General features: G+C 52.9%; 13 protein-coding genes across 13 annotated transcripts; 6 read left to right on the top strand and 7 right to left on the bottom strand.

The window, feature by feature from the left end:
- Positions 1 to 2,134: 2,134 nt before the first annotated feature.
- Z517_12256 (uncharacterized protein) lies at positions 2,135 to 3,271 on the bottom strand (the record flags this gene model as incomplete). Its single annotated transcript, XM_013422670.1, has 1 exon — positions 2,135 to 3,271. The coding sequence occupies one exon, from the start codon at positions 3,269 to 3,271 to the stop codon at positions 2,135 to 2,137; it is 1,137 nt and encodes a 378-aa protein (XP_013278124.1).
- Positions 3,272 to 4,207: 936 nt separating this feature from the next.
- Z517_12255 (uncharacterized protein) lies at positions 4,208 to 5,508 on the top strand (the record flags this gene model as incomplete). Its single annotated transcript, XM_013422669.1, has 2 exons — positions 4,208 to 4,844; positions 4,937 to 5,508. 2 exons carry the CDS (start codon positions 4,208 to 4,210, stop codon positions 5,506 to 5,508), a joined length of 1,209 nt encoding a protein of 402 aa, XP_013278123.1.
- A 429-nt stretch (positions 5,509 to 5,937) lies between these two features.
- On the bottom strand, positions 5,938 to 7,317 carry Z517_12254 (uncharacterized protein; the record flags this gene model as incomplete). Its single annotated transcript, XM_013422668.1, has 1 exon — positions 5,938 to 7,317. The coding sequence occupies one exon, from the start codon at positions 7,315 to 7,317 to the stop codon at positions 5,938 to 5,940; it is 1,380 nt and encodes a 459-aa protein (XP_013278122.1).
- A 1,991-nt stretch (positions 7,318 to 9,308) lies between these two features.
- Positions 9,309 to 10,157, bottom strand: Z517_12253 (uncharacterized protein; the record flags this gene model as incomplete). The annotated part of the gene is made up of 1 exon (XM_013422667.1): positions 9,309 to 10,157. The coding sequence occupies one exon, from the start codon at positions 10,155 to 10,157 to the stop codon at positions 9,309 to 9,311; it is 849 nt and encodes a 282-aa protein (XP_013278121.1).
- A 1,292-nt stretch (positions 10,158 to 11,449) lies between these two features.
- Z517_12252 (uncharacterized protein) lies at positions 11,450 to 12,640 on the bottom strand (the record flags this gene model as incomplete). Its single annotated transcript, XM_013422666.1, has 1 exon — positions 11,450 to 12,640. The coding sequence occupies one exon, from the start codon at positions 12,638 to 12,640 to the stop codon at positions 11,450 to 11,452; it is 1,191 nt and encodes a 396-aa protein (XP_013278120.1).
- Positions 12,641 to 14,958: 2,318 nt separating this feature from the next.
- Z517_12251 (uncharacterized protein) lies at positions 14,959 to 15,690 on the top strand (the record flags this gene model as incomplete). The annotated part of the gene is made up of 1 exon (XM_013422665.1): positions 14,959 to 15,690. One exon carries the CDS (start codon positions 14,959 to 14,961, stop codon positions 15,688 to 15,690), a length of 732 nt encoding a protein of 243 aa, XP_013278119.1.
- A 481-nt stretch (positions 15,691 to 16,171) lies between these two features.
- Z517_12250 (uncharacterized protein) lies at positions 16,172 to 18,583 on the top strand (the record flags this gene model as incomplete). Its single annotated transcript, XM_013422664.1, has 5 exons — positions 16,172 to 16,624; positions 16,678 to 16,879; positions 16,929 to 16,960; positions 17,019 to 18,464; positions 18,524 to 18,583. 5 exons carry the CDS (start codon positions 16,172 to 16,174, stop codon positions 18,581 to 18,583), a joined length of 2,193 nt encoding a protein of 730 aa, XP_013278118.1.
- A 247-nt stretch (positions 18,584 to 18,830) lies between these two features.
- Z517_12249 (uncharacterized protein) lies at positions 18,831 to 19,955 on the top strand (the record flags this gene model as incomplete). The annotated part of the gene is made up of 3 exons (XM_013422663.1): positions 18,831 to 19,527; positions 19,583 to 19,705; positions 19,759 to 19,955. 3 exons carry the CDS (start codon positions 18,831 to 18,833, stop codon positions 19,953 to 19,955), a joined length of 1,017 nt encoding a protein of 338 aa, XP_013278117.1.
- Positions 19,956 to 20,196: 241 nt separating this feature from the next.
- On the top strand, positions 20,197 to 20,403 carry Z517_12248 (uncharacterized protein; the record flags this gene model as incomplete). The annotated part of the gene is made up of 1 exon (XM_013422662.1): positions 20,197 to 20,403. The coding sequence occupies one exon, from the start codon at positions 20,197 to 20,199 to the stop codon at positions 20,401 to 20,403; it is 207 nt and encodes a 68-aa protein (XP_013278116.1).
- A 585-nt stretch (positions 20,404 to 20,988) lies between these two features.
- Z517_12247 (uncharacterized protein) lies at positions 20,989 to 22,125 on the bottom strand (the record flags this gene model as incomplete). Its single annotated transcript, XM_013422661.1, has 1 exon — positions 20,989 to 22,125. The coding sequence occupies one exon, from the start codon at positions 22,123 to 22,125 to the stop codon at positions 20,989 to 20,991; it is 1,137 nt and encodes a 378-aa protein (XP_013278115.1).
- Positions 22,126 to 23,277: 1,152 nt separating this feature from the next.
- Z517_12246 (uncharacterized protein) lies at positions 23,278 to 24,396 on the top strand (the record flags this gene model as incomplete). Its single annotated transcript, XM_013422660.1, has 2 exons — positions 23,278 to 23,351; positions 23,427 to 24,396. The coding sequence occupies 2 exons, from the start codon at positions 23,278 to 23,280 to the stop codon at positions 24,394 to 24,396; spliced, it is 1,044 nt and encodes a 347-aa protein (XP_013278114.1).
- Positions 24,397 to 25,606: 1,210 nt separating this feature from the next.
- On the bottom strand, positions 25,607 to 26,284 carry Z517_12245 (peptidyl-tRNA hydrolase; the record flags this gene model as incomplete). Its single annotated transcript, XM_013422659.1, has 2 exons — positions 25,607 to 25,911; positions 25,963 to 26,284. 2 exons carry the CDS (start codon positions 26,282 to 26,284, stop codon positions 25,607 to 25,609), a joined length of 627 nt encoding a protein of 208 aa, XP_013278113.1.
- A 541-nt stretch (positions 26,285 to 26,825) lies between these two features.
- Z517_12244 (uncharacterized protein) lies at positions 26,826 to 27,425 on the bottom strand (the record flags this gene model as incomplete). The annotated part of the gene is made up of 1 exon (XM_013422658.1): positions 26,826 to 27,425. One exon carries the CDS (start codon positions 27,423 to 27,425, stop codon positions 26,826 to 26,828), a length of 600 nt encoding a protein of 199 aa, XP_013278112.1.
- Positions 27,426 to 27,968: the final 543 nt, after the last annotated feature.

Genomic DNA, 27,968 nt, shown 5'->3' with positions numbered 1-27,968 from the left:
AGAATGGATGGTAATCGAAGGCGACCAAGGGATTAGTTTGTCCCCTTCCTCCGGGAGGTGTGCGTGCACTAGGTCCCGAGCACTGTCTGTGTTAGGCTGTGAAACACAACATGGAGGTCAGGGTGGTGGGCAATCGAGGACGATCGATCAACCACGCCAATGATTTCTACACCTTGGTACTGCAGCAGCTGAGCAACAGATAGGCAGGTGCGAAAATGCGCAGGGATGGCGTACGCTGGATGACGGTAGAACATCATTAGCTCCGAACTAGCGCCCTGCCTAGCGCTTTATCCTGGGTCTCCCTCTCTCCGCCCGGGCCTATCACAGGCATGCACCGGGTAGTTTGGAGGGATCACCATCCACATGGAATCTGGGTGCCGATCGACTGCCCGGAATAAAGTTCCAGAGGGATCCACATGACACCCCAACCCCGACACAACCGCCTACAAATACCTCGTACACCACCATGAACACGCACTCGTATACGAAACATGCCTTCCAGAGGCCGTGGTGCCTCTACCCCCTTGTCTGGTTCTGTATAATGACGTATGTTTCTCGGTTTGCGGGCGAGAATGTGTGGTTTACCTGTCCTCCGAAAGGGGGGTTGAAGATCGAGGCTGGAACCCTGTAGAGAAGGAGACCCGACCCATAACCCATTGCCGGATTGCCAGTATTGGCAGCGATCAACATCGCTTGTCACAGACACAAGACCCTCTCTCCCCGCCGCAGGGACTCCTCGAGAAAAAGGAAAAGGAATCCACAAGGAAAAGTTTCCCTCGAACTTGATGTCTTTTCTAGCTTGCCCGCCAAGAAATTGGAATAAAAAGATCCGGTTGTTTGGGGAACGACAGGATTCGTCTCAAGTCGATTGACTCACACCAAAGAAATGGAATGGGGTTTCTGCTGTCTCCTTTCCTCTGAGGAGGTTTGCCCTCGCGGGAGAATTCTCGCTCTTTTCCCACGAAGCACATCGGCATTTCTATCGCGTATTCTTTCTCGTTATAACCTGAAAATTTCATGAGGCTTGCTTGGTGTGCATGAATGTCCTGCTACATACCTAAGTGGCTGAAGTGAATACGAGTAGATAGGTAGAGGTAACGCTGCGAGGGTAGAAGACCTCGGTGATTCTGCGATCGCGATGGATAGATTGAACAACTTTTTTTGAGCGCGATATTGCCCATGACGTATTGTTCTGGCTAGGACATGCATACCACTGTTATGGTGTCCGCGACATATTTGTCCCCTGCACCTCTCAACTTACCAAACTAGACAGGCAAGTAAATAAGATTGGACGAGACCGCTCGTTTAAGGGCTGGAATCGAGACCAAACGAGAAAAACATCTAACCCGGTGCCTACCTAGGAGATAATCAGGAAAGGTGCCCCTAGTTCCTCTCTGGCGTGCAGGACCCATGTTAATTTCCAAGCAGGTTGTCCTTGGCCCGCCTGTGTGCGGAGGTGGTGAAGTTTGTCCGCTCCTCTGGTTGCGGGAATATTATTGATGGTAGCGCGGTGGTGTAAGGGGGCCTGGAAGATTGTTCCGGGCGGATAAAGATCCAGGTAGGTGTTCTTACCCAGCCTGCCTCCCTTTTTGTTTGTTTGTGCAAAAGCCGCACAGGATGTGTGAAGGGGGATCGGGGATAAAACGCGTAGACAAAGGGAGTCGAGGCATTGTTGTCTCTTCCGCATTTGTCGATCACTTTTCCTCCTCTCCTCGCCAGGGTTCATTGAGTTAAGCGACAAACTGAAATGTGGCCATTGAGATCGAGACGCCAAAGAGAAGCGGCGAGGTATTCGAGAGAGCTCTTCTACTTTGTTAGGGGTGATCAACATAGTATTATGTTTGCTAGGCCATGTCGTATTATCTCATATTCTCTCAAAATATCCCATGTCATGCCAAACGCTTGTCCACAAAGTGTCCAAATTGCAGATCTTGAAAAGGTCGAATCTAGATCCAGATCCAGATTTGCGGTAATACCATGTGCGGTGCTCGTGCTGAATAGTCCAATGCCTTGTGCGCCTGCTCGCTGACAACATTCATGTGCCCACGCATCTTTCTCGCTTAAGAGGACAAACCATGTCAAAGGAAACTCATGAGAACGAGAGTGAGTGCCGACACCTTGTCTCTGGGTTGCTCTACGCTATCCCCGTTGTAGTGGCACCGGGATCTTTTATCCGTCGCCAAATTCCAGATCTCGGGTCTTCATATCGCCAGCGCTCCTGTAGCAGGGAACTGACATTCTGCTCCAGCCTTTGCCGTATGCCCTCCACCTTGACGTCGTCCATCTGCAACTCGGACAGTTGGCCTTCGGTGGTGAGGAACACCACGCTGTGTGCAATCAGCGACCACGACGTCTCGCATTCGTTCCACGGATCATGAATGTCTATCGCGCCGCCCGCCAGCTCGATCTCGTCGCGGAACACGGTGCTGTGTGGCTCTGGACACAGCTTGACGAACAGCCGCCGGAGCCGTCGCATCTTGCGCACACTTTTGAGCACTTCGTCTACATGGTTGTAGAAGGGAAAGATGGAAATGAAGTCGAAACTCAATAGGTTGCTGAACAGCGCATCTCCAGCAGCCGAGTTGTTGGAGTGCAGCGCCGTTAGCAGAGACGGAGTTCGCCGCAAGAAGAATTCGTAGGTCGTGTACGCCAACAGGCTGGACCCTTCGTTGACAACCATGTTTTGCCATGGTCGCGCAACTAGGAAATTCGGAAGATCATCGTAGTCGATCGGCGTCCGGGCGGCTTCTAGAGTCTGGTCAAGCCGCAGGATCTGGAAGGCCATGTCAAAGGCCCAGGCGTCGCTAGTCCACGAACAGATCCCCGCCAGCTCGGTTAGGATCTCGGGAGCGGCAACGATACTAAAGCGGATCGCAGGAACCTCGTTGAGCAAGCGTGCCCACCAGGCTGGATGAATGTGGTTGTAGTGGCCCGGCACGTGGGCGACAACACTGACGACATATTGGTTCAGGTTATGCCTCTTGAGAAAGGAGAGAAAGTCGCTCAGTAGTAGCGGATGGAGCACGGAGTGCTTGAAGAGGACGGGGAGAGTAAGGGTCCGGAGAAGGCGGCACGTCAATGTCAAGTTCTTCAGGGCATGCGGGCGGTGCAATGATGTTGGGATGCTGGTCAACTCAATGCCTGCCTCAGACTCGAAGGGAATCAGACCCGACTTGGGTTTCTGCAAGATATCGGCATCAAAGGGGCTGGGGGCGTCGAGGAATGAGATGATGCGGCTGAGGATCTCGTTGGGGTGTTGGAGGAAATTCATCTGTGTTAAGTTGTCGTTGATCCCGCTGCTCTTGAAGGTTCAGATATCAGATATGCTCGCGTGCACTGGACGGAGATGCGATCAATGACGGGGAACAGTTCCGTTTCCCAGGGGCAAGTGAGACAGCCTGACAGCCGACTCACTCCGATGTCTCAAGATGGCATTTACCTGCTGTCTGATGGTCAGCGGTAGCACGATCGATGATCACCAGGTGGACAAGTATGTGTAGGTGTCGTCTTGGTCTCACTTCATTGCCGTCGTTGAACTCGGGCGGACTTCTAGACCCGACCTGAGACACAGGACTCACCTTGGAGATGTCCCTGCAGCCTTTAGTTCTTGGGTCCTTTGAGTAGGAGTGGTGATTGGCCCGGATGGACAAATATAGGCGGAGATCCTGAGCAGGGAGAGACAACAGCCCAATTCATGTTTGTCATTCTCCTCGCCAACGCCGCCATCGCCATCGTCGTCACACTTTCCCCGCAGGACGCAGGCTCACTTCCTCCCTGCATTCTACCCCTCTTTCACTGCCACGACTTGCCTCCTGTGCCTGTGCCTCTCCTCATCTCAACAGACCACCATTCTCCACGCCGTAATTGTACCAGACTCGTCTCCAGGCGCTTCAGGCCCAGCGATTGGCCTGATGTTCCTTGCCTGACTCTTTCAACCACAACCACACAACCAACCCTGAAAACTTTTTGCCCAGGCGCGGGGTAAGGGTGTCGTTGTTGGCGCTTTGTGTATAAAAGGTTTGTTTACGTAGCTAGTTCTTCTTCCGTACTGTCTAGAATAGCTTGTATAAGCTACTTATCCAGTGAGAGATAGTGTTCCTGCGCCGTAGTGTTTGAGGGACAGCTTGTCAAGTACAAGAACCACGAGATCCTACGCTCATCCATAACTCCAGAAACTACAGTTCAACACGCCTACCTGACAGCTACCATGTCCTTCCCTCTGCACCGTAACCCGCCCTTTCGCGCCGAACACCTTGGCTCCCTCCTGCGCACTGACAAGCTGCTCGACACGCGTCATGCCTGGGAGGCCGGGAAGGCGTCGGCTGAAGCTCTGCAGGAGATCGAGGACGTCGACATCAAGGACATCGTGAAGCTACAGCTCGAGCTGGGGTTCCAAGCCCTCACCGATGGCGAATACAGAAGACACATGTTCTGGGGATCATTTTTCCCCGGGCTAGAGGGAATGACCGAGATTGAACACCCGGATCCAGACCTCTTCCGTATGTACATCCCAGACATCGCCGCCTTCACGGAGGAGGGCTACAAGCCCGGCGAGACGGTGTTGTGCACGGGCAAGATCAGGCACAAGGGCAGCACCTACACCGCCCAATTTGACTTCCTCAAAGGACTCGTGCCCCAGTCCCAGTGGAAGAACCTCAAGCTCACCCTTGCCGCCCCTAACTGGTATCATCTCAGGTACAAGCAGGGTAAAGCGTATCCCGCCGACGTGTACAAGAACGATGATGAGTACTTTGCCGACATTGCCAAAGCGTACCAAGAGGAACTGAGAATTTTGTACGACCATGGATTGAGAAATGTGCAGTTTGATGATCCCAATTTGGCTTGTAAGTGGGCAGGTTGAAATCCACTCTGTAGCGTCAACCACTGGCATGGAGACGTTTCCAGCATGAATTGACGCTTTTATTTTCTCGTACAGATTTCTGCTCCGAAGCCATGATCGCTGGTTGGGGAAAAGACCCTCTAAACACCTACTCAACCGACGAGCTTCTCGCCAAGTACATCGACCTGTACAATGCATGCATCTCTCAAATTCCCTCAGACATGCATGTCGGCGTTCACCTCTGTCGGGGCAACTTTGTCAACTCGCGCCACTTCTCCGAGGGTGGCTACGACCGTATCGCCACCCTACTCTTCCAGAAGCTCAACATGCATACGTATTACCTGGAATACGACACTCCGCGGGCTGGCGGCTTTGAACCGCTGCAGCACCTGCCCAAGAACAAGAACGTCATTCTGGGTGTGGTGACAAGTAAATTTCCCAAGATGGAGGACGAGGAGGAGATGGTGAAGCGGATCAAAGAGGCTGCCGGCTGGATGTGCAAGGGTACGGGGGAGAGTGAGAAAGAAGCTCTCAACAGGTGTGGTGTCAGTCCGCAGTGCGGGTTTGCGAGCCATTCGAGCGGTAACGCAGTCAAGAGAGCGGATATGGTCGACAAGTTGAAGTTGGTGAGGAGGATTGCGGATCGCATCTGGCCTGGGGAGCCGTAATTGGGAGAATCCAAGAGATTGTCGATACTCGGCAGAACTTGCTTGGACCGGGACGTCGAGGATCACGTCTGGTCGAGAGGGGCCTTTTGACGGGGACCGCATGAACGAGTTGGGCTTCAACAGTCCCGGACGCGGAGTATAGATCAAAGGTTGACGGTAGACTTGGCTGCGCATGAAATCACTTGGGGAGTTGCATTCAACATCGGCCTGAGTAGTAAATAGTGAGCATCGAAGAGCTTTCTCATGTCCTGGCTAGCGAGATTTGGGGAGGAAATTTCCGACAATATTTCGTAAAATGTCTTTCTTCAATTCACCAGCAACAATGGCCGTCTCCTGGTTTGAACCTAGGATATATCACACTTCAGTGCTTGTGCGTTCGAGACACTCGATCTCCTCGGTAAAAGAGGCTGCGGATCAGCGACCATCGTTTCAAGCACTAACGGCATGATCGGCCAAATCGTTCGACGGCCGCCCTTGGTCCTCCATGTGTTGGAGCAACCTGGTTGCAGTAGCGACGGTAATGTCATGATGCTTTGTTGTGGCGGCCGGGTTCGTCACGTGGATAGCCCAGCGCGTGAGGATCTCGTCATCCGCGGGGACTTGCTCGGCGGCGTTGTCCAGTAGGAGGGAAATTATGCTTCCTTGCAGGTCTGTCCCTTTCGTGGGGTCTTGTCCTCTTTCGCATACCAGGTGGAATAGTCGCAACGGCAGTGGCTGGTTCGGGTATTCAAGCTTCACGATCGAGTTATATACGTCGATCAGCACTTCAAGAGCCATTCTGTTACCCTCTCGGACGGCATTCGCCATGCCCTCGAATGTTGCTTGCGGCGAAGGACCCCTCCGGATGGGACCCCAGTCCTTGTTATCCGGCAGGCTGCTATCTCTGATGTCCAGGGCTCGGAGCAACAGTCGGAGGAGTCCGACATCCCTGTACGTCCATGTTTTTCGGCGCACGAGGTGTTCTGGAATGGTGTGTACTGCGAGTACACTCTCCATCACACGCTCGAGCCAGACCTCTTTAGGTTGTGGCTGAGACCGGACCGGGAGATCTGAGAGATACGTAGTCTTGATGAATAGGGAGGGTGATGTATTTATGCTATCATATGTCACTGCCCCAAGCCAATGTATGTCTGGAATGGCTAACCCCAAGCCGAAGTACTCTTGTATGCCGATTTCATCGTCAATCGCTGGGAGAAGGATATCGAGGTCGGGAAGCTGGGCAGATTGACCACCTCGCGTCCAGAGGATCCCTGCAGATCTTGCAGCCGTCAACAGCTCTCTTTCACGGTGCCAGTGTCGGACCATGGCCAATCTGTTCAGCGCCGGGACGCAAAACTGGAGAAATTCGGGAGTGCACCATCTGGTGACCAATATGGCTTCCTGTAGACGTCGCTGTTCGTCGAATCCAATCAATCTGAAAGTTGCAGGCGAGAAGTGGCGAGTCTCCACGTGACTCGTTTCATCTGCTTCAAAAAAGGCGAATAGGACCAGTACGGAATAGACGGAAGGTCTGGACAGAGCTCTGGCTAGATGTACCGATGCCCTAGGGAGATTCAACTCCAAGCAATGGAAAAAGATCTGCTCGATGATCTCAACTGGCAGTGATTCGAGAGCGGATACTTTCTTTCGAGGTTCGATCTCTCCTGTGAGCTGTTCGCGGATAAGGTTGGCTCGTAGGGTTCGAGCTGTGCGAGAAGGCTTGAGCTGGTTTACTCGTTTCATAGGTCGTCCACGTCTATGCCGTACACCATGGTTGGGGTCTGAGGTCGTGTCTCCGCCACGACGCATGTGCTTCCGAGGCATCAACATTTTGATTTACTGAAGCAAATCACGAGGGCCAGCGGGTGACAGGCTGAGATATTCGCAGATAGGGGGCGCGTTGACATCAAGAAATGGATACACGTTTGATCACCAGGTTGTGAGGCTGTCAGGTTGCCTTGTGGAACCAGGAAAGTCTGAGATACTAATGTCTTGGCAAAAACTTGCTGTGGTTCGTCATTACAAATTGACTTACATCACCTTCCACGTTGTCCACTCGTTCGAAACCCTCGTTTGTCGACGAAGCTACAATATGTACCTCGTCAATATCCTCAGTTGTGAGGTCCTGCATATAATTTCACGATGCTCGCTCAAGTCGAGAGATTGGCGAGGCCTTCACGAACCGCTGAAACGTCCAAGGTCTTTGACAACCAGGCTCAGCACCAAACACGCTCTGCCAGAACTGGGTGATGCTGTGCAGCGCTGAGAGCTGTGAGAGCGCGGGTGGCTCGCCAACGCCAGTTGTGAAGGACTCCCAACATTATAACTCCCTCTCGCATCCAGGCTAACTCATGCATCTCTTTTCTTCGTCGTACTAGTACAACAAAATGCTCCCTCCACCAGCCCTGCGACGCGTTCGACGTTGGCACTGATATGAAAAGAACTTGAGGCTCGCGAACCCACCAAAAAAGCAATCTACGAGTATGCCAGTGTCATAGACGCATGTGCCACGTGGGGACTTTGGACTTTTTGTCGGGCGGGTGGTGGTAGTCCTTTTCGCCTGGCGCGCGAGGGCGGGAAGCTTTCCCACACAAAACTTTTGTGAGACTTTTGTTCGGATGTTACCAGCGAGGACCGACGCGGGAAAAGGGGGACGGCAGTGCATTTCAATGCAAAAGGTAACAGGCATGGCCCACATGTCCTCGTACATGCTGTCGACAACGACGCCAGGCAGACTCTACACGGTACGTATAAGTACATACCTACCACGGTAGCCTAGGTAGTACCGTACCTGGTACCTACCTAGCTATATCCATACCGCAAAGACCGCAATTGATTAGTTAGTCGGTTCCATGCGCATCAAGATTGCCTTGGCCCTAACGCAAGGTAAAACACAACGAGCAGGTACTCCGTATGCACTCGTGCTTGGGAATCGGGTCGGTGTCAACGGAGGTCCACAAGAAAAGATTCGTGAGGCTGAAAGAGACACTACTTGTACGACTCCACGAGTAGGTTGGTACCTAAATGCCAAGAGGTAAGGCGCACTTTGAACTATGTGTACTCGGTAGATGGTTCGAGGAGGGAGGAGGGAGGGGAATCTTCGTGGCCTCCACCAGGGCCAGCTTCTCCCATGGAGCAATAGGCAGGCAGGGAAAATGCGGACCATGAATAAAATGTGGGTTTGTTTGTGGAGGACACGTCGTGGGCAATTCTAGGTGCCCAGGTAGATATGCACTTCCACCTTGTCGGAGTGCGATACCTGTCCTTGTCGATTGCACATGGACACATGGACGGAGAGGCTCAACAGGCTGGATTCGGCCACCTGACGTTAACGTCACGGGTGGGATCTACTCGTAGTTATCGTAGGTAATCGAGTCCAACAAATACGCGGCTCGCACGATATGTACGAGGTGTCAAGTACATCGTCAGATTCGCCACCTGCGGCGGATCTGGGGTGCATGGTCATCGCAACTGGGGCTTGCACCGTCTTTGATTCGTGGAAAACATGACAAGATCTCATACACATCACACGACCACAAAATCACTAAAACCACAAACCACGAACGAATTCCTCACTGCCTTGAACAGCCTTGAACAAAGATCCTTGTCCGCCCCGGAATGGTCCAGCCGTTTCGGAGGTAGCGATATCTCCTGGAGTCATGAACAACTCGACTTGATTCGTAAACTCATCGGTGATGTGTCATCCATCATCACCTGGATCCCATTTTCTATAATGACACATAATATCGTGAATAGAACCCCCAAAAATGCCAGAGTTGCCTCCCTGAATAATTCCTGTCCGTGTGTATTGCAAACCCGTCTCAATCATAGCCCTTGTGTCTTTCGTGACTGTGCCGCCGTCCGTCATGACGGCCATGACTGTGGCCCCGCTCGTGCGAATCCACGTCCCGACTTTGACTTCGCGAACGACTGTGGCTGTTTTTCCTGCGGTATTCCTTCTCCCAGCGTTCCTGCTCGCGCTCCCTCTTTTCCTCTCGCCATTTCCTGTGTTTTCCATAGTCCTTACCACCGACCCATCCCACTAATGCGCCACCCACGGTCCCGAGCCCCGGGAAAAGCAAATCGCCTATCAGCCCGCCACCAGCGGCACCGAGAAACCCGTCGGCCGCGGTCGATCGCGAGTGATCCGATATGCGGCGGCTTCGCTCCTTGTGCTTTCTTCTGTTAGGCTCAGGATCTGAGGAATAGCCAGAGCCAGAGGGGTCATTGTGCGACGGTCTGTGCTGTGGGCGATTGTGAGGTAGTCCATAAGGCTGTTGGTAGGCCTGAGGTACGTATGGACCTGGAGGATATGGAGACAATTGCTGCCCGGGGTTGGCTTGGAAGTTGGGTTGATTGAGAGGGTATGTTGTTTGGCTTGAAAAGGAAGGTCGATGCTGTCCAGCCCCTACAGATGATGGAGCGAAGTGGACTTTCGGTTCATTATTGATAGATTGGTAGGCAGGAGGAGGAGCATGGGGAGGTGGACCATATGGAGAAGGCGGTTGAACACCAAACTGTGGACTGAGATGGCTCGTTTGACCTGGTTGATAATTGAACCCAGCCTGCGAGGAGTGTACTCTCTGAGGTTGTGGAGGCACATATGGCCCATTGTTGTGTTGTTCCAGCGGAGGCCTGGAGCTTGATGTAAAATACTCTGCGGCTGCCATCGTGGGGGGGCTTATGAGTTGTGCTCTCGGTAGAGATGAAGATGGGGAAAATCAGGTTCACGAGAGCCGGAGTTGGTAGGAAGACTTATAACAAGAATAGGAACCACATGTTGTCGGATGTTGATCCGTCACAAGAGGCAAAGGACCTTGGACGGTATTGAAAGGACTGCCATGACTGCCTAGCGAGGCTAAATACCGGTTCGTGGAATGTTCGAAGAGGCTGGGGGGTTCGAACTGTTCCAAGTCACAAGCGCCAGTCATGCGCCAACCAAGGTTCTGGATCTGAGTGAAGCAGGCGGGAGAGCGGGGATTCTCGCCTCTTACTCAAACCCCTCTGAACTTTCTGGTACTAGGTTTCCCTGATCAGCTTCCTGAAACTCCGTCCTCGGTGGTTCTGGTGGTTGTGGTCCAAGTCTGAACATGATTCGTGGAGACGCGCTGCCCTCCTGTAGTTTGGGTGTGGCGCAAGCTGGGGCGATGAATCAAAGAACTTTGTGTTGTTCAAAGTTCCCTCGTCGTTTTCGCTTTTTTGGCTGATCCCCAAAGAGAGCGGGACGCCCGATTTTCTGGGGAGCGCCGACATCCCTTGAGATTGCCTGAGAGTAGTGTTAGGTAGCCTCTGGATCCCTTGATTGTCGCTCAACTTCGCCTCTGTTGGTAATGAGGAGGAAAAGGCCTCCCACCAGCCGACGTCATCACGATGGTCGCCAAGCCCGCCAAACCGTGAATGGCTGTGCTCCTCATTGGCCGGTAGTATGTGTCAAATCCCAAGTACCCAGGGGTCTTGTTCACGAAGATCTGGTGAGCCCTGTATATACAACAACCCGGGTCCCGACCCGTTCTTTCAAGTCCTTGCGTGAGGGATGAGCCAGCACAATATTCCCAAAACTCCCGCAGCCCATGAACATGAGTTACACGATCATCAAGCTGTTCACCGCTTCTCAGGCAGCACACACGAAACATTCAGCCCCATTGTTCCCTGCCTTTTAGCTAGCGGCAGCGTCCTGCGCCTTGAGCCGTGAAATTCGACTTAAGAAAAGCCCTCGGCATATTGCAGGACTATCACTGACAGCTAAAGTCAAATGAAAGATGTTTGGAGAGTAAGATTTGGTGACAGTTTGCCTGTACATAGGTCTGCGCAACCCCGTAATGGCTGCCTTGCGCACTATAGCTCCTCCAGGCGCCTGGTAATGCTTACATATGTCCCAGTAGAATTTTTGTTCAAGCTGTCATAAAAGTACATTGAGCCTCGACGACAAAAGGCCGCAAGAGCAAAAAGCCTCGAGCAGACACTAGCCGACAACTTCGCCTGCATCCACCAAAATCGGGTTCCAGGGTTTGGCTCCGGGCTCTTCCATTTCGCTGGGCAGTCGAAATTCGGTCGGGCTGTAGAGATACCACCCCTTGAGCGCTGCGACAGCTGCTCGTGTTCTCGCTTCGTCCAAGCTGGCCCCTGCACCTTCTCCTAACAGGTCACTGCCTGAATATATTCCCACCACAAAGACAGGGGTCCTGCTCTTCCGACCAGTTTCACTCAAAATCTTGGCCACAGGTGCCTGGAATCCTTCTCTTCCACATAGTCGACTCAAATCTCGGGTGGGGTTCTTGAACTGGAACAGACTCGACATGTCCAATTGTCGAGACATGAAGTGGTCACTGTAGAATTTCTTCGCGGCTGCTCTTCCAGCATGCAGATATACTGCACCAATCACCGCTCTCACAAAGTTTGTGCTGGCTCGTTGTAGAGTAACGCCTTTCGAGGCCAAATCTTCTGCCGGAATTGGACGTTCTGGCAGTTCACCAAACTGATCGTTGTGTACCGACTTGGCGCTTAAACTCCGCGTCCATTTTGCTCTCGGATCACTATTGCTGCTGCTTGATCCTGAAGCTCCGTCTCCGACTCCAAGAGCTTGTTCCGGCGGCATTCTCTTGAACTGCAACAGACCTGGGTCAACCTCCCCTCCAGGTTCCGCCGCAGCTTCCACACCCCATTCTCTGGTCATCTGCGTCAACGTCGCCGGACCATGATATGCGTACATGGCCGCGTATATGACGGCGAGTGGTAACCTTGGGTATTGACTTATAATGTATTCGGAGGTGTAGAAACCCAACAAATCATTCCCAAGCAGAGCAAATGCTTTGTTGTTGAACCGCATAGAGCGATCCGCCGAGTCGTCAATGAGGGTTCGTGCCAGAGTTTCGAGGGGAAATCGAGACGGTAGGGCAAGCCGAGCATGCAAGGCAGCTAGTTTGGCAGACGTTTTCGCAGCAGCAACCGGAGGTGAGGGTAGCTTCATGAGTTCTTCTTCCGACAGGTACGGTCCATCTATGACCGGATGGAGAGATTCATTTTCGGGTTCTGAGGGCGCAGCGGCAGTCGCTTGGAACCGCCGATGGAGGTGGAACTGACATTGAAGAGGTTCTGGTCTCGTTCGAGGTGAGAGTACAGTGCCGCTCCATCTCAGGAGCCTCGACCTCTTCATGAGAATTGAAAGAGCCTTTTGTAAACTCTGGAGTGACTGCGCAGTGCTCTCGACAAGGTTGATGGAATAGAAACCCTGAGGGTGATTGAGCGCTGGGTGCCAGCGAAATCGACGGTGCAAGAGACTTTTTCTCCTGCGACACGAGACCACGGAAAGTTGAACGCGAAAGGAAATTCGGCTGGAGAGACATCAGCCAATCATATTTTGTCTTGGCAGCCGAGCCTGAAGAGGCCGTCGTTCTGTGCGTCCCTGATCTCTGTTTCCTTTCCACCTCATTCTCTGACAAAACATGTTTTCTCAATCTACAAGTTATCATCGCCGTGGCAGGCATCTATACCTTTGCGGCTTGAACATATGACAAGTTGAAGACAAGATCTCCATGCCAATGTAGACGCCAAGTTCTTCCAGAATGGGGATTTACAGGATGAGCATCAGCTCAGAGCCATGGCCGTCTTGAGAGGTTCCAACAATCATCATGGCTGTCTGCCTCGCTGGCGGTATTGGTAAGACAGGCACACACATTATTGGTCTGTTGCCCGGCTGCAAAAGTACCTTCTTAATTCGCCTCTTGCCGGGGCCAAACTGCTGCACAAAGCGGTGCCTGTCATCAGATGGAACTGGTTTAACCCTTCAGCTGTTATACTCCCTCTCACGCGCAATTTATCAGGCCACAAAGGACATCTGCAGTCTATCTCATCTCACTAGAGATTCCCCACCCTGCACACCTAATAAATGCCTTTACAGATCTAGCAGCTGAAAAGTCCCAATGGACAACCATGTTGAGATCGTCATCCGTCATATTGGCGAGGTTCGGCAGCCCCTGTTGGGTATTGGAGTGAAATAGTGCGTGGTCCGCACAACTTGTCTGTCACGAGTGAGCCTCAGGATCGCAGGCTCGCGCTGGCTTGCTGGCTGGCTTCAGGTGGGTCAAAGAGAGAGGATGTCGCAGCAATAACCGACCCACAACCAGGAATGAGAACATATTTCACACAGCTTTTCAGGCCGGCAATATTCCGTTCACCACTGCTACTGATATTGCCGACGTGCCATATTCCACATTAATCCGCGAAGCTTGACGGCTTTTCGGCTGTTGGCTATCAGGATCAAAGCTATTGAGTTACGATGAGGTGAGATAATCCGACTTGGCAATGAAGTCACAACAACGAGGCCCACAGGTGCAGAGAAGAGACTGCTACCCAATTGAGCAATGCGTTAAAATGCAGAATTGAGAATTCAGTCTGTCTGCCGAGGGCGATATGCAGAGATACATCCAAGCCGGACTCGCCGGACAGTCTACAACCAGAATGTAGGGCAGTCGAATTGAAATGGCTGGTGGAAGGGGCACAGTAACAGCCACTTCTTCTAGGAAATTCCACGAGAGCAATCGAAGAGGGGGAAACCCCGAATCTAGGAAAGGGGATATTACTGCGAGCGGGCCGTGGCTGATGTCGAATAGCTCCAGTTTGGGCATACGGACGAAGAGGCAAGCAAAAAGAATCCTTGCTTGTCTTTGGTCCACAGGTACTACCTCGCTAACGCGGCTCCACGGTAAATGCTGACAGTGTCTGTCTGTTCCTGTTCGCCAAACCCGCCGAACCCGCCACAGCATTATTAAACCCTGCTGTGTTGGCCAAAATCTCGCGGCGGGGAGTCTTGGCTCCCGCAAGGCTTGTGTACCTGTCTGTATCTATTATTGGGAGCTTGATATAGTAAGCACTTCTAGAAGCCAAGACCGACCGAGCGGAATCCTAGACCTGCGACTACTGTGGACGAATGGGTCTTTCGGCGGTGCTGCTATAAGGGCATTGGGTGATTTGGGCTCGTTCAGGCGATATTGGGTATAGTGACTACCATTCCGCCATCGAGCCAATCGACATAGTCGCCTTGGCGAGCGCTTTGTCACGCCGCGCTTCCCAGGCGCAGTATATACGCATCTCCCGATTTGGACAGGTGTGTAATTCTCCCAGTGGTTCTAGTGGATACTGACGACTGGTTCATCCGAGGAATCGGTCTTACTTCGTATATGCGGAATACACCATACTGTCCTTTAAGAAGGGACATCTGTGGTGGGGTGGAATGGGTATAAAGATGCCATGAGTTCCTCACCAGTCATACGATTCCTCTCCTCATACAACACAGACAAACAACAAACCAACCAACTTACTACCTTTCCTTATTTTTTTTATTTCCTTTCCTTCATTCTTTCCCTACATTCTTTGAGCCCAACTGCTCTACATTCATTCTTTCTAGCAGCCAATAAGAAAATATCTAATCCCCAAAGCTTTTCAACTCAACAACAAAACAACATAATCCGAAAAATGCATTCCAAGGCCATCGTTCTCTCTCTCCTCGCCGCTACCGGTGCTTTTGCTGCTCCTCACAGCCGTCGCAACTACGACGACAAGGTCAACGTTGCCCTGAGCGATGGAGGTGAAACCGGCGCCCAGGTGAACCTCAAGTCCAATGTCAGGGACATGGCCGCCCCGGCCATCAGCGGACCTTTCAACTCGATCGAGATCCGACTCGGCGAGGACGTCCAGAACAAGGAGCTCCGTTGCCAGGCTCTTGACAACTACGGAAATCCCATTGTGGCCACACGCGGCGCCAACATTGACACCACCTTCTCCGATGCCGACAAGGGCGCCTGGACCTTCCGCGAGTCCAGCTATGTCAGCGAGGTTGTTTGCGACCCTTCTTTCGTGAAGATCGACCCGGCCTCGGATGAACTCAACTTGCGCGTCATCCTCCAAAGCCAATCCACCGAGACCGGCTCGCAGACATCCCTGCCTGCGGGCTACCGCGCCGAGTCGGCTCCCGTCGCCACCAGCGGTCCCTTTGAAACCGTCGAGCTCTCCGTCGGATCGTTGGTCGAAAAGCAGGATTACCGCTGCCAAATCCTCGATATCCACGGCAACCCCCTCATTGTCCTCAGAGGCGCGAACCGAGACATCACCTTCTCCGACGCCGACAAAGGTGCCTGGACCCTGGAGACCCCGAGCGAGGTCGGCGACATCGTCTGCGACCCTACCTTTGTTGCCCAAAAGCTGTAAATGAATGAGCTATGAATGGTGGGGAAATATACGGGCGGGGGCTGGCACGACAGAACAGAGAGTCATGAAGGGTTGGCTGCCACTGGCAAATTGTTTGCATGGGACGGATCTTTTGTTACTTGAGTTGCATAGCGATTGGCGTTTTTGTGTTTTCTTATCAGCATTAGCGACTGGCGTTCTGTGTTGTATGATTTAGTAGACACTCCTTTAGCAATACTTAATCACAAGACATATTCTCTGTGACCCGAGAAGATGCGCAATGTCCTGCTTTCGTGAAGTGACGAGTCCCGACCTGGAGAGACTGGAAGAGATCATACGCCAAGAGCTTCTGCGCTTCACCGTATTTTACGGTCGATCACTGACCTCAACATATGTAGATCAAGATATCTCGATGTGTATCAACCAGCAGTCTCGCATTCTCCATCTGCAGCCTCCAATTGATTAGACCGGACCGATTGATCCTAGTCGTGCACCCCAGGACATGTCTAACTTGTCTCAGTATCAAACTGTGTTCCGGATCATTAAACCAAATACCCCTAGACGGGCCGGTCAAGCAGCCAAACGCAAGCATCAGACCAACGGCTTCTCTGCCAACCCTTCTGGCGTCTCTGCTCCTGATCGCAATGTCAGCCTTGACAATGGAGACAATATATCCAGGGCCCAGTCTCGGCTGCAGAAACTCGAGGTAATGGTGACGACGTTGATGCAGGCAAATGAGAGCACACATGGGCAGAGTGGACAGGCAACGCCTCCTCATTCTGACAATAGTCTCCAGACACTGTCGACGAGCGTACGCTCCGACACAGTTCCAGCGTCCTTGGCGACGGACGCTTCGTCAGCGGCAACATGCTCGCTGCCGAACGGTCATCTGGCTATCAGAGGTGTTGAAACCAGATACCTCGGGCCTACTCATTGGGCTGCGATCCTAGAAAATGTTTGTTTGTACATCGTTGCTCTTGACCGGGTCGTCAGCCTCACCGTGCACAGATTAAAGATATTCAGGAATGTCTTGCGCCGGAACCAGAAGAGGCAGAGGACGGGGACTTCTCGACATACAGGAACGACCCTGACATTGTCCTGTCCGATTTACAGCCTCTGACCGTGGCTGAAGTTTGCACTTCTCTGCCTCCCCGAGCCGTGGTGGACAAGTTACTTTCAGAGCAGTTTCATGCGCGATTTCTACATATCCGTGAGCGCTCTTCGTTGGTTTGTTGTAGAAACTTGGCTTACCGTTGCAGCATTTATACACAGGCAAAAGTTTTTGCGAGAGGTAAGTCTCACCTTAAGACCACTGGCATTGGAAGATAGGGGACATTGATGACTAGCAGTACGAATCATTCTGGAACGATCCCTCATCAGCCTCTTTCCTTTGGATTTCGATGCTTTTCTCGCTCATCCATCTGGGCTCTCGGATTGCACGACCCGAAGAGACAGACTTTTTTCAGTGCCTCAAAGGAGCTTCGGGCCTGTTCTTCACGAACGCGGGTCGAGCTTTGGTCGCTGGTCATTACCAGAAGGCTCGTCCCTACAGCGTCGAAGCTATGCTGCTCTATGCCATCAGCAGGTTCTTTCAGCGAGGGGCTTCCGAGACTGAGCCTTGGCTGTTGATGGGCGTGGCTGCCCGTCTTGCTTTGAGAATGGGATACCACCGAGACCCGAGTCATCTTGCTCACATTTCGCCGTTCGAGGGCGAAATGCGCCGGAGAGTCTTCTCTACGGTGCAGACCTTTGAACTACTCTTGTCCTTTCAGGCAGGACTGCCAGCCATTATCCACGAGGAGGACTGTGACACCGCACCGCCAGGCAATCTGTTCGACGAAGACTTTGACGAATATTCTACGACAATTCCTCCATCGCGGCCGCCCACGGACCCGACGCCGATGCTTTACTACTGCTACAAAGGCCATCTAGCGCAGGCATTCAGAAAGGTGGCGCAGCAGGCTCTGTCACCGAGATTTCCAGCCTATGCGGATGTCTTGAGCTTGGACGACGAACTCCGTAAGATTCGTGCTGGAATCCCGCCGAGCCTTAGATGGAGGCCGCTCGGGTCTTCCATCACCGACGAGACTCACACAATAGTGCACCGGCTCAACGTCGAGCTGGTCTATCAAAAGGGCATGATGATCCTTCACAGGAGGTATCTGAGTCACGATAGGACGAACCCTGCATTTCAATATTCACGGAGTGCCTGCATCGGCGCCAGCTTTCAGATGCTGCAATATCAAGCTGAGGTTGACCGAGCCACCCGGCCCGGAGGTCTGTTGCACAACAGTCAGTGGACGTCGGCGAATCTGGCACACCATGATTTCCTGTTGGCAGCTATGATTACTTGTCTTGACCTATATGAATCTCACCGGCAGACCGGCACAGATACCATGCCAACACTGGACTTGGATGCGCAAAGGATGAGATACGATGCTCTGAAAGTCTCGCACGATATTTGGCAATCACAAACACTAACCTCGTCAGATGCTAGGCGAGCATCGAATATTCTCGCCATCATGCTCCCAAAGATCCCCAGGCCAGGACCCCAAAAGAAGGAAGAAGTGACTGGAATTCACAGCGCAACTGCAGATATAGTTCAGCCACTGTCGCAGGTAAAGTTGGACTCCCCAAGGACTGTAAGCACGAACCAGAGTGGTGCAGGACACAACCCCTTGCCATTGGATAACCCTACGATACCCCTGCCTGATGATGTGCTTGGAGTGATCCACGATCCTGCATCCCGGGAGCTTCTGGACGTGTTCTTTAGCGATTCAGACATGATTGACTGGGTTAGTTCTGTCTTCCCCTTTCCAATGGTCTGTTGTCGTTGCTAACCAAGTCGTCGCAGGGTATTCTCGATCAATACATCCAGGATGGGTCAACACCGATGAGGTCGTTCGACTTTTGAAGCCCGATATACCGTGAGAGACTGACCAGGAACATACCCTGAAAGTCTTGTGCCGAAGCACCGTCTCGGGTCAGTCTCTTTTATGCAGTTGCATTCCCTGTCTCGTCTATTAGCGGCTTGGCAGTCCAGGGACAAGTCAATGTCGAATCAGGCTGCCGTTTTGACTTGGCCATCAATCGCCATCTCCCATCTCTGCAGCATCAGAGAGTCGATCTGGTTTATTTCGATTCAAAGTAGATAGATGAAAATGACTCTCGAGAACAGCGCGGCGTTCCTCGACGGACCACGACAACGTCTCAGAGTGGGACCCGCCAGCATTGGGAGGCCTGGCCCCGGAGAGATTCTGGTCAAAAACCATGCCGTTGCAATAAACCCAATTGATATCCTGGTCCAAGATCTGGGCCTGTTCATTCAAAATTGGCCCGCAATTCTTGGACATGATATCGCCGGAGAGGTGGTCGAAGTGGGCAATGGAGTGACTGAGTTCGAGCCTGCAGCACGCGTCACAGCACACGCCCTAGGGTTCATAACCGGAAAGTCTGAGGGTTGGGCGTTCCAAGCATATACCGTCATCCCAACACATGCCGCAGCAGCTATCCCACAAAGTCTGAGTTATGAGGATGCTGCTGTAATACCGATGGCTTTCTCCACCGCCGTCGGAGGACTCTACCAAGATGGCTTCCTGGGTTTGCGGCTTCCGCAGAACAGCCACGAGAAGACGGACAAGACTCTCCTAGTCTGGAGTGGCAGTTCAAGTGTGGGCAGTGCAGTCATCCAGCTTGCTGCTGCCTCCGGGGTCAACGTCGTTGCAACGGCGTCTCCAAGAAACTTCGACTATTGCAAGTCCATTGGCGCAGCGGAGGTATTTGATCATGCTGATGAGAATATTGTTGAAAAGCTGGCAACCAGGCTGGAGGGTAGTAGCCTGCTCGGCGCTTTCGATGGTAAGCGTGGAAGTGAACTTAGCCGATATTGTAACACAACTAACATCTACTTCAGCCTTCGGTGCGGAAGACAGCACTCGGAAGGTTGCTGAAATTCTCTCACGAATTGGAGGCGGTTTGATCGCTACAGCAGGGCAGCCACCGGCGGAGCTGCCGCAAGGTGTCACGGCCAAACAAAGTAAGTCATCGTCTAACGATACGTCTGGAGAAAGTCTACTAATGTAACGTCAGTGCTGGCAGGATTGGTGCCAGACACAGACGTCGGCAAAGCTCTCTGGAAGGATTTTCTTCCGGCTGCGTTGGCGAGCGGCCAATACAAACCTGCGCCCCGCGCAAATGTCATCGGTGAAGGGTTGGATAGCATTCAAAGTGGGATTGACAGGTTGAAACAGGGAGTTTCTGCAAGCAAAATCGTGGTCAAGTTGTAGGCAAGAAATTGGTGCTCGGTAGATAGACATACAATGCGCTAGAAGAGGCAAGTATGCCGATGAAGCTCTCGGCGGCCAATCACAGTTGGGCCTTTGAAACTGCACTGCACGGCACCTCGATCGAGTCCCTTTCTCCCTCTCAAGCTCATTCACCATCTCACCTACTTTACCTTCCTCTCCTCACCCTCCATATCGATCCTCATCCTCTCCGCCGCGACTCTCACAAGACCCCACAACAACGATGGGCGGAGGCGGCAAAGTCGCTTACCCGAAGCACGTCTGGTCCCCCGCCGGTGGGTGGTACGCACAACCTCACAACTGGCGAGCCAACACGCTCGTCATGGGCGTGGTCATTGCCGCGTGCGCCGGACTTGCCTGGAGAGTCTCGGCGAACAGGGAAGTCCGGACCAAGATGCCAGAGAAGGGCGTGTTTTTTCCGAGTCGGTAGTAAGTTCGATCCCGAGCACCAGTTGGTTGGTTGGTTTGATACGTTTGGGTGGGAGTGTGGGAGGGGTTGTCGGAAGAGGTTGTTTTTGATGGAGATGCCTTGGATCGTTTTTTTCAGTAGCGCTGGGGACTTTTGCTGACCGGTTTGCAGTTGGAGCAAACAGATAATCGAGCACGAAAAGGCGCAGAAGGGCCAATAAACCACGAACCGGTCTTCCAAATTACCCTACCAACACAAAATGAACGTCGAGCGAATCCAGCCATTTTCTCTCTTGAGCAAGAAGGTACTGCTCCATTGTACATACTTTCAGAATACTTGAGGCACGGCGCGCATTTGGCTGGGTTGTGACGACTGTGCGAGCGCCGGAGGAGAGAACAAGCAGCAATGAAAGAGGCCCACTGCAGAGTATCAAGACATTAGGGAGGCAGCACAAGAATTATAAAGCTGTACATATCACACCGCGTCAAACATGAAAGGAACCCTGCCGTGCTCGACCGGTCTTGCAGGAACAGCTAGTTCAAGGTCTTCATTGACAAATCAATGACACTTACGAGACTTGGACATACTTCTTTCGGCAGTGTATGTTCAGCTGCATGAGCTTGAGAGTTGAACGGCTATGTGATCTCTCTCTCGTTTTACGTAGTTACGGAAACGCTCTGGATATGCCTCTCCATTCCAACAGTCACCGTCTTCCGTCGATACACTAGGCATCCCCACTTGCTCAATTGCATACCCAGCCGCGACGGTGGCGTGAAGCAGTGCGAAGAAAAGCCTATTCTCCCCACCAAATACAGAGCCTTCGGGGACCTCTAGTTCTTTGAGAGAAGCCTCTTCGGGAGGAGGGGTCGTGGTGCCCGTCATGGCCATGGCCAACGCTCCCAAGAACGTGTTCCCCCCACCGGTCGGATCCACGACTTTTGCTTTACTTTGGTGATATGCCGGGAGATGTAGACCCTTTGTGCTCCCGGCGTACGTGGTGCATCCGTGGGCGCCTTCTCTGACCACCAGGGCCGTTTTTAGCGGATTCTGCTTCTGCCCTCGGCCTTGTTGTCGGTTGTCTAGCCCGAGGAGCGCCTCGACCATCCGTTCCCGGGAGGAAAAATCGGGCATTTCCTTGAAAAAGGACGCGAACTCGTCGGCGTTGGGGCTCACGACGTCGACGCACGTAGCGGCCTCGCGCAGCCGCGACAGTTCCTCGGGCGTGCACAGGTCCGGGATGGGCTCCCAGACGAAGATCGGCCTGTCCCTGTCGCTGTCACTGTCACTGTCACTCTCCGAGAGAAGCTTCCGTCGCCGAGCCAGAATACCCTGGACCAGCGCCATGCACCGCGCGGGGGAGCAGACCATGTGGAACGCGCGGGCGAGCACCTGCCCGTTGGACAGCGAGTGCTGGTCCAGCCGCCGCTTGGGCGTCAGGTACTTGAACGCGCGGAACTCGTTGGGCCCGTAGCCGTTCCACGCCGTGGTCGTCAGGCGAGACCCGTCGAAGCGGAACACGCAGCTCGTGTGCCACGTCTCGATCGCCGTGCGAAACTCCGCGGGGAAGTCGGACCCCATGTCGACGATCCAGCCCACCGACGAGGCGTGGAGGCTGCCCGCGGCGAGGCGCGCCCCGAGCGCCGCATACGTGCCTGCGCCGCCGATTATTCTCTCCTGCGCTTTCTGCGTGGTGTTGCTGGGACTATCGAGGTATTCGATCTTGTCTGTACTTTCGGAGGGCATATGAGTGGATTAGCTGGTAAGATATATACATCTGGTACGAGTACAGCACCAAGCTAAACAAATAACGTGCAGAAGACGCCACACCAGGGGAAGAGGGAGGGGGTATAGCGGACCAATAATCAACATGCCCAGCGTACAGAACGCGAGTCGCTCAGAAGGACTTGCCCCATTGTCATTATTATCGGCCTGAGCCATACGAGGAGATTTGTCGGAAAAAAGGAAATAGACACTCCACTATCCGCTTGCCTTTTCACCCTTTTGAAACTTCGCTATGTAGAAAACTTCCAGGATCTGTAGAAGCTTCATGGAGAGAAAAATCGGCGGCGTTATTTCTAGCCTCGTTACGTGGGAATCTCCGGCTGGCGATGAAGTCTCCTACAACAAAATGATGGCAAGGCTGGCCAATCAGAAAAATGCAATAGATAGGGAGATAGCGCGCGGGCCGGTTTCCCAAAGCAATCGACTTCTCCTCACAGGTTTCTTCCTCTTCATGTCATCGCCTCGTCTCTCTGATTCTCAAAAGGTGGTCACAAGGCTCAGTCCAGTCCACGTGGACCCATGCACCTACTACGGAGGGATTCCATCCCCAAACTATTACTACCTTGTACCACCCAGCCAGTATCTTTTCACAGGGATTCATTGCGTAATACTTTTTAGCTCATCGGATCCTACGTCAAACCTGGTAAGGTGCCACCCGCCTTTACATAAGCTTTATGCCTATTGGTGGTTGTCGGGTCTGTTGTAACAAGGCGTGGATCTCGAGAACAATTCCCGGGCGGAAAGAAAGGCCCCCGTTGTCGATCGAACAGAAGAATTTCCAAAAGATAGAGGAACTACAGTGCAAAAAGGAAGGAAAAAAGTGGAAAAGGGGTGGGTAACAAAAGGTCTTTCCTCCCGGTGCTGGCCGTAAGTAGCCACAACCACTTCCACAACTACAACCCACCCCTCGCCTCTTTTATATCTTGTTCTATTGCTGCTTTTTCTATTGCTGATCGTCTGGCTAGTCCTTGTTCAATTTGTGCATCGCTCAGTGTCCGCGGGACCTTGAAGGGGGAAATATATCAGTGTCAGCCTGCTCTAATCTCCAGTTTGAATCGACAGACACACAGTGAAGTTGCAATGATAGAGAGGAACCACCTCGGGGCCGACACCATGCCTCATGTCAAACAACCGTGGATCGAAACGCCCTTGGTCGAATCGACAGTCCTGTCCAAAATCGCTGGCTGGTAAAGAAAACCACGTCCCTCCTTTCGATACACCCACGGATTTACTGGTTGCTGACCCATGGCTCGTTTGTACAGTCACATCTTTCTCAAACTCGAAAACCTTCAGCCCTCGTCGTCATTCAAGTCCCGGGGCATCGGCAACTTGATGCTTAAGAGCATTCAAGAACAATCAGAGTCCCCGTCAGATGACCGACCGCTGCACTTCTACTCCTCCTCCGGAGGCAACGCCGGGCTCGCCTGTGTCACGGCTGCGACGTCCCTGGGTTACGCGTCCTCGGTCGTGGTCCCCACTAGCACCGATGAACCCACGGTAGCAAAGTTGCTTGCCGCGGGTGCCAGCGAGGTCATTGTCCACGGCGACAGCTGGTTCTTCGCCGACCAACACCTCCGGGAAGTCGTCATCCCCGCCGCAGAAGCCAAAGGGGAGAAGGGCATCTACATCCACCCCTTTGACCACCCTTTTATCTGGGAAGGTGCGGGCACCATGGTCGAGGAGATCCAGAGGCAGATGCCTGACGGCGACGACAAGCCCGACGCCATCGTCTGCTCCGTGGGTGGCGGCGGCTTGTTCTCCGGCATCATGCACGGCCTCGACCGCGTCGGCTGGTCTGACCAAGTCCAGGTGCTGCCGGTGGAGACGTTGGGCGCCGACTCGCTGGCCCAGTCGCTGCAGCAGAAAGAGCTGGTGACCCTCCCAGCCATCACGTCGGTCGCGACCTCGCTGGGCGCCATCCGAGTCGCCGAGAACGCCTTTCGCCAGGGTCAGCGCCCGGCTGTCACCTCGGTGGTGCTCGACGACGCCGAGGCCTGCGCCGCCTGCTGGCGCTTTCTGGACGACGAGCGCATCCTCGTCGAACCCGCATGCGGTGCCAGCGTCGCCCTCGCCTACGACGGCCGCCTGAAGAAGCTACTCAAGGGATTCTCCCCCTCCTCCAAGGTCGTCATCGTCGTGTGCGGCGGCTCCAAGATCTCCCTGGACCTGTTGACCCGGTACCGCGACAAGTACCAGAAGCGGAGCGAGGAATTGGCACGGAAGTATTCGTAATGTAGGCGCAGGAGGGGTTTGAGAACCAGCCAGATGTCACTACGCTCAGAGCGTGACTCTGTATAGATTTCTTGTAATGGTGCTTTTGTTCAAACGGGGGTCGAAAAGACACAATACAGGCAATGAGCACTCGTCAGGGATAAAGAGACGGTGGCACCTTACCCATCTACCTACTTATACAAGAGGTAAAGAAGGAGAATACATGACATAAAATGACATCGAATATTCCATTTCAATCGTTGAACAATCACTTCCCCCCCCCTTTGGCCCGAGAAAAAGGAAATATTTGGTACCGCCTTGACTTATACAGATTGATTTGATTGGGCTTTCTAACCCAAGGACATGTATGAGGATATATAACTCCTGGACTTGGATTGTCGTTTTCGTGCTGACATCTAGCTCAGATCTATTTTACTTGTTCCCTGGGGAACAAACAGTCCCTGAGCCGCGGGTTCTTATTTGACTGGTCTAGTATATAAGTCTCGCATTATTGGGCCGCAGTTCTTAGAATTCGGCGGCAAAGTGTCAGCCAGGAAGCCGTGCAAAAGTCACCATGAATTTGCCTGTAGGTCCTGCGACGTCGCTTGCCATGCCGATGTAGAGTCTATTGTTCCTCACACCGAAGAATGTCGACTCGAGCGTTGGTCCAGTCAAATGCTGACTCATTATGGACTGGCAAATCTCGCGATCGAGGCTGACAGGGGTGTTTTCGTAGAGTGGCTGCTATATGCAGTTCGAAGAAGGTAGACGATCCCACGGGTCTTCCCACGTCGTAAAATATGAAGTCTATGATCGAGTTCGGACATGCCTATTCGTCAAGGCAGAGGGGGAGCCGTTCGGATCTTTGATGGGAAAAGCCCACCCCTGGAAGAGGTCAAGGTCGAAATCACCACCGACTTCTCGCCTGACGTCGACCGGGAGGACACGTTGGCTGATGCTGGGTCTGTGGCCATCACTGCTACTGAAGATATCTTGTCAGACACCAAATGATTGACATCAGATATGAGGGCATCGAGAACGGACGAGGTAGACATACATCCGATTTTGTTATTCTCAAGCCTTGGAAGCTGCTGAATTTTGCTGTTTTGCGTAGGGTGTTTAGGGCAAAATTTGATGCTGGAGAACGATCGAAACTTTTGTGACGTTTTGTGGTAAGCTCATGCTTGGGCATCCCAGCAGGGCTTCCAAACAGACTCTTCATATCTTCCGATCACAAGAGTTTCAGGTGACCGGTGACCTGATCAACCACACTCTTGGGTCCGAGAATGCCCAGTACCGTTGCACTACCGGCGGCGATTTGAGTCCTGCCAGCGTCGTGTATGATCCTTGCGCAGAGCCCCAAGCTAATAGCTTGTGCCTGAAGTGTCTCCAACTCCTCCTCAGACTTGACTTGCACCGCAATCTTCGGCTGTCCACCCCATTCCCAACGTTTCAGTAGAGGAGCCGAAGTGACATGGTTGAGTAGGTATTTATAGCACGCCAGAGTCGCATGGGAGCATTGTGCGGCAATCTTGCCTGCGAGAGAATCAGTCAATGGAACTGGCAACCGATTCCGGATCTCCTTACCCTTGCCCATGCCTAGGTCTGTCCTCACTGCTAAAACAAGCTTCACCTCCTCCGTTGAGTCCTTGAAGTCATTCAGCTCTTTCCCATCATCTTCGTCTTCGTCGTCCGCTTCATCCTCGTCGTCTGCTTGGTCGTCGCTCGAGTCGGCGTGGACTTTGACGTCGTAGCTGTTTGGCCAGCTTTTCTTTGCCTGGTTCGCACTTCCGGAACCACCAAAAACACCAATACTGGAGCCCTGGCCTATGAAATAGCCTGCCAGCAGGCCAAGAATGACAGAAGAGACCGCCACGGCCGTCAGAGAAGGAGAGGTTTTGTCGGCCATGCCTGAAGAACCTTGCGAGAAGATCTAGCCGGACAGAAAGGTAAATGTAGATCAAAGCAACGCCTCAGAACCCGAGCATGCTCTCGACCGACCCATGCCCCAATGAAGTCACCTCGATATTTCGTAAGAAGGTGGGTGGACGGATTGCTGGGAAGACCTGGAGGCAAACACGCCAAGCAATACTGAGTGTCTTGGCACGATACTCGGCGAACCTGCCTCCGCCAGGGTCAACCTGCTTGGCCTGCGGACCTGGTAGATCATTACAAGAATCTCATTTCTATACCATGTCTCTCGCAATCTATATGATGGGAGCTGTCGGCCAGGAGTCGCAATAGCTGGCTCCCAATCAGTCTTCTGCCTATTAAAATACTTCTCTCGACATCCAAGCTCGGTCATCGAACTTGGGTTGTCCTTTGCCTCCACTTCAAGTTCTGCACCCTTTTCCTGCTTCGCGTGAGATGACATGAGATGACATGGACAACCGACCGCACGTCAAGACGCTGCAGCTCTTATGATCCCCCCCAAACGCCCTTGAATGAAATCAATCCCAGTACTTCCTCAACAGCTCCTCCTCAACGCCAGTCCACCTCGCGTACGTTGCGAGAATTTTGCCAACGTAGTTCATGATCCCGCCCATGAAGCCTGGGAACCTCGACTCGCTCATCTCGCCGACCAGAGCGGCATGTAAGATGCTATACGGCATACCGGTCTTCGGGTCGGCCAAGCCATCGTTGTTGAGACCAAAGAGTACGTACAAGCTCCTTTCAAAGCCTGCGTGGGCGGGCACCACAAATCCTTTGAAAGTGACGTCCTTGTCTCCGTCGTTGAAGAAGCGGTGGTGGGTGCCAATGGGGATCTCTGCCGACTCGCCTGGCTTCAAATGAAATGGTTCCCTATTGCCCAAGATGACACCCAAGTCGCCTTCGACCGCTTCGAACCGCTCGGCATAGGTGGTGTGGTAGTGGAGGGGCGGACCACCTCGTGGCTTGCACACGAGGATGGCGTTCGCTTCTTTCCCTCCGGTCTCACACCCGTATGTTGTCCATGTGATTGTTTCTCCCGAGCTTTTGTTGACGATGGTGCGACGCTTCTCGTCCCTAATTCCAGGCGGAATGTTACGGTTGGTATTTGGCGATGACATTGCTGGCGTTCCTGTGAAGATGGCAATATGGGTGCTGATTGGAGTCGCTTGCAGCAATCTGGACCTTGCAGGAGATATTTCACGTTTCTGGGAGATTGGATTGCTCATCTCAGATCCTGGGACACGGCTGCACTGCATTTATTTATATGCTCGTTGGTATACATGCCAAGGGGGATTTTGCCGCCCAGAGCACAGGTCGTTGTATCCAGAGCGCATCTCACAAGCGAGCCACGTCTCAATACTACTTGTTGAGAAACTACAACGACTCCAGTGCTTTACACCACCAGCTCGAGAGGGTAGCATCACCCAGGAAAATCCTGGCCTGGAAGAGCTGGTTACAAGGGTCACCTAGACCTAGAGCAGGCTCGAGGAAACTTGCCGAGTATCTTTGCCATGGGTCCCGCACTGCCCGATCGGGACGAAGCCTTTGTTTAGGTGTACTTACCTACGAGTAGTACTATGCGGCTGTTTGGTGTTTGTAAGCGAGGATGACGGCTGTAGTGAACGTTTGGTAGGGGCGCGTCGAAAGAGGAAGTACGTTTA

The sequence above is a fragment of the Fonsecaea pedrosoi genome (genome assembly GCF_000835455.1).
Source record: "Fonsecaea pedrosoi CBS 271.37 unplaced genomic scaffold supercont1.9, whole genome shotgun sequence".
Lineage (NCBI taxonomy): Eukaryota > Fungi > Ascomycota > Eurotiomycetes > Chaetothyriales > Herpotrichiellaceae > Fonsecaea > Fonsecaea pedrosoi.
The sequence above is the reverse complement of the archived record's forward strand: the minus strand, read 5'-3'. Positions and strand labels throughout refer to the sequence as shown.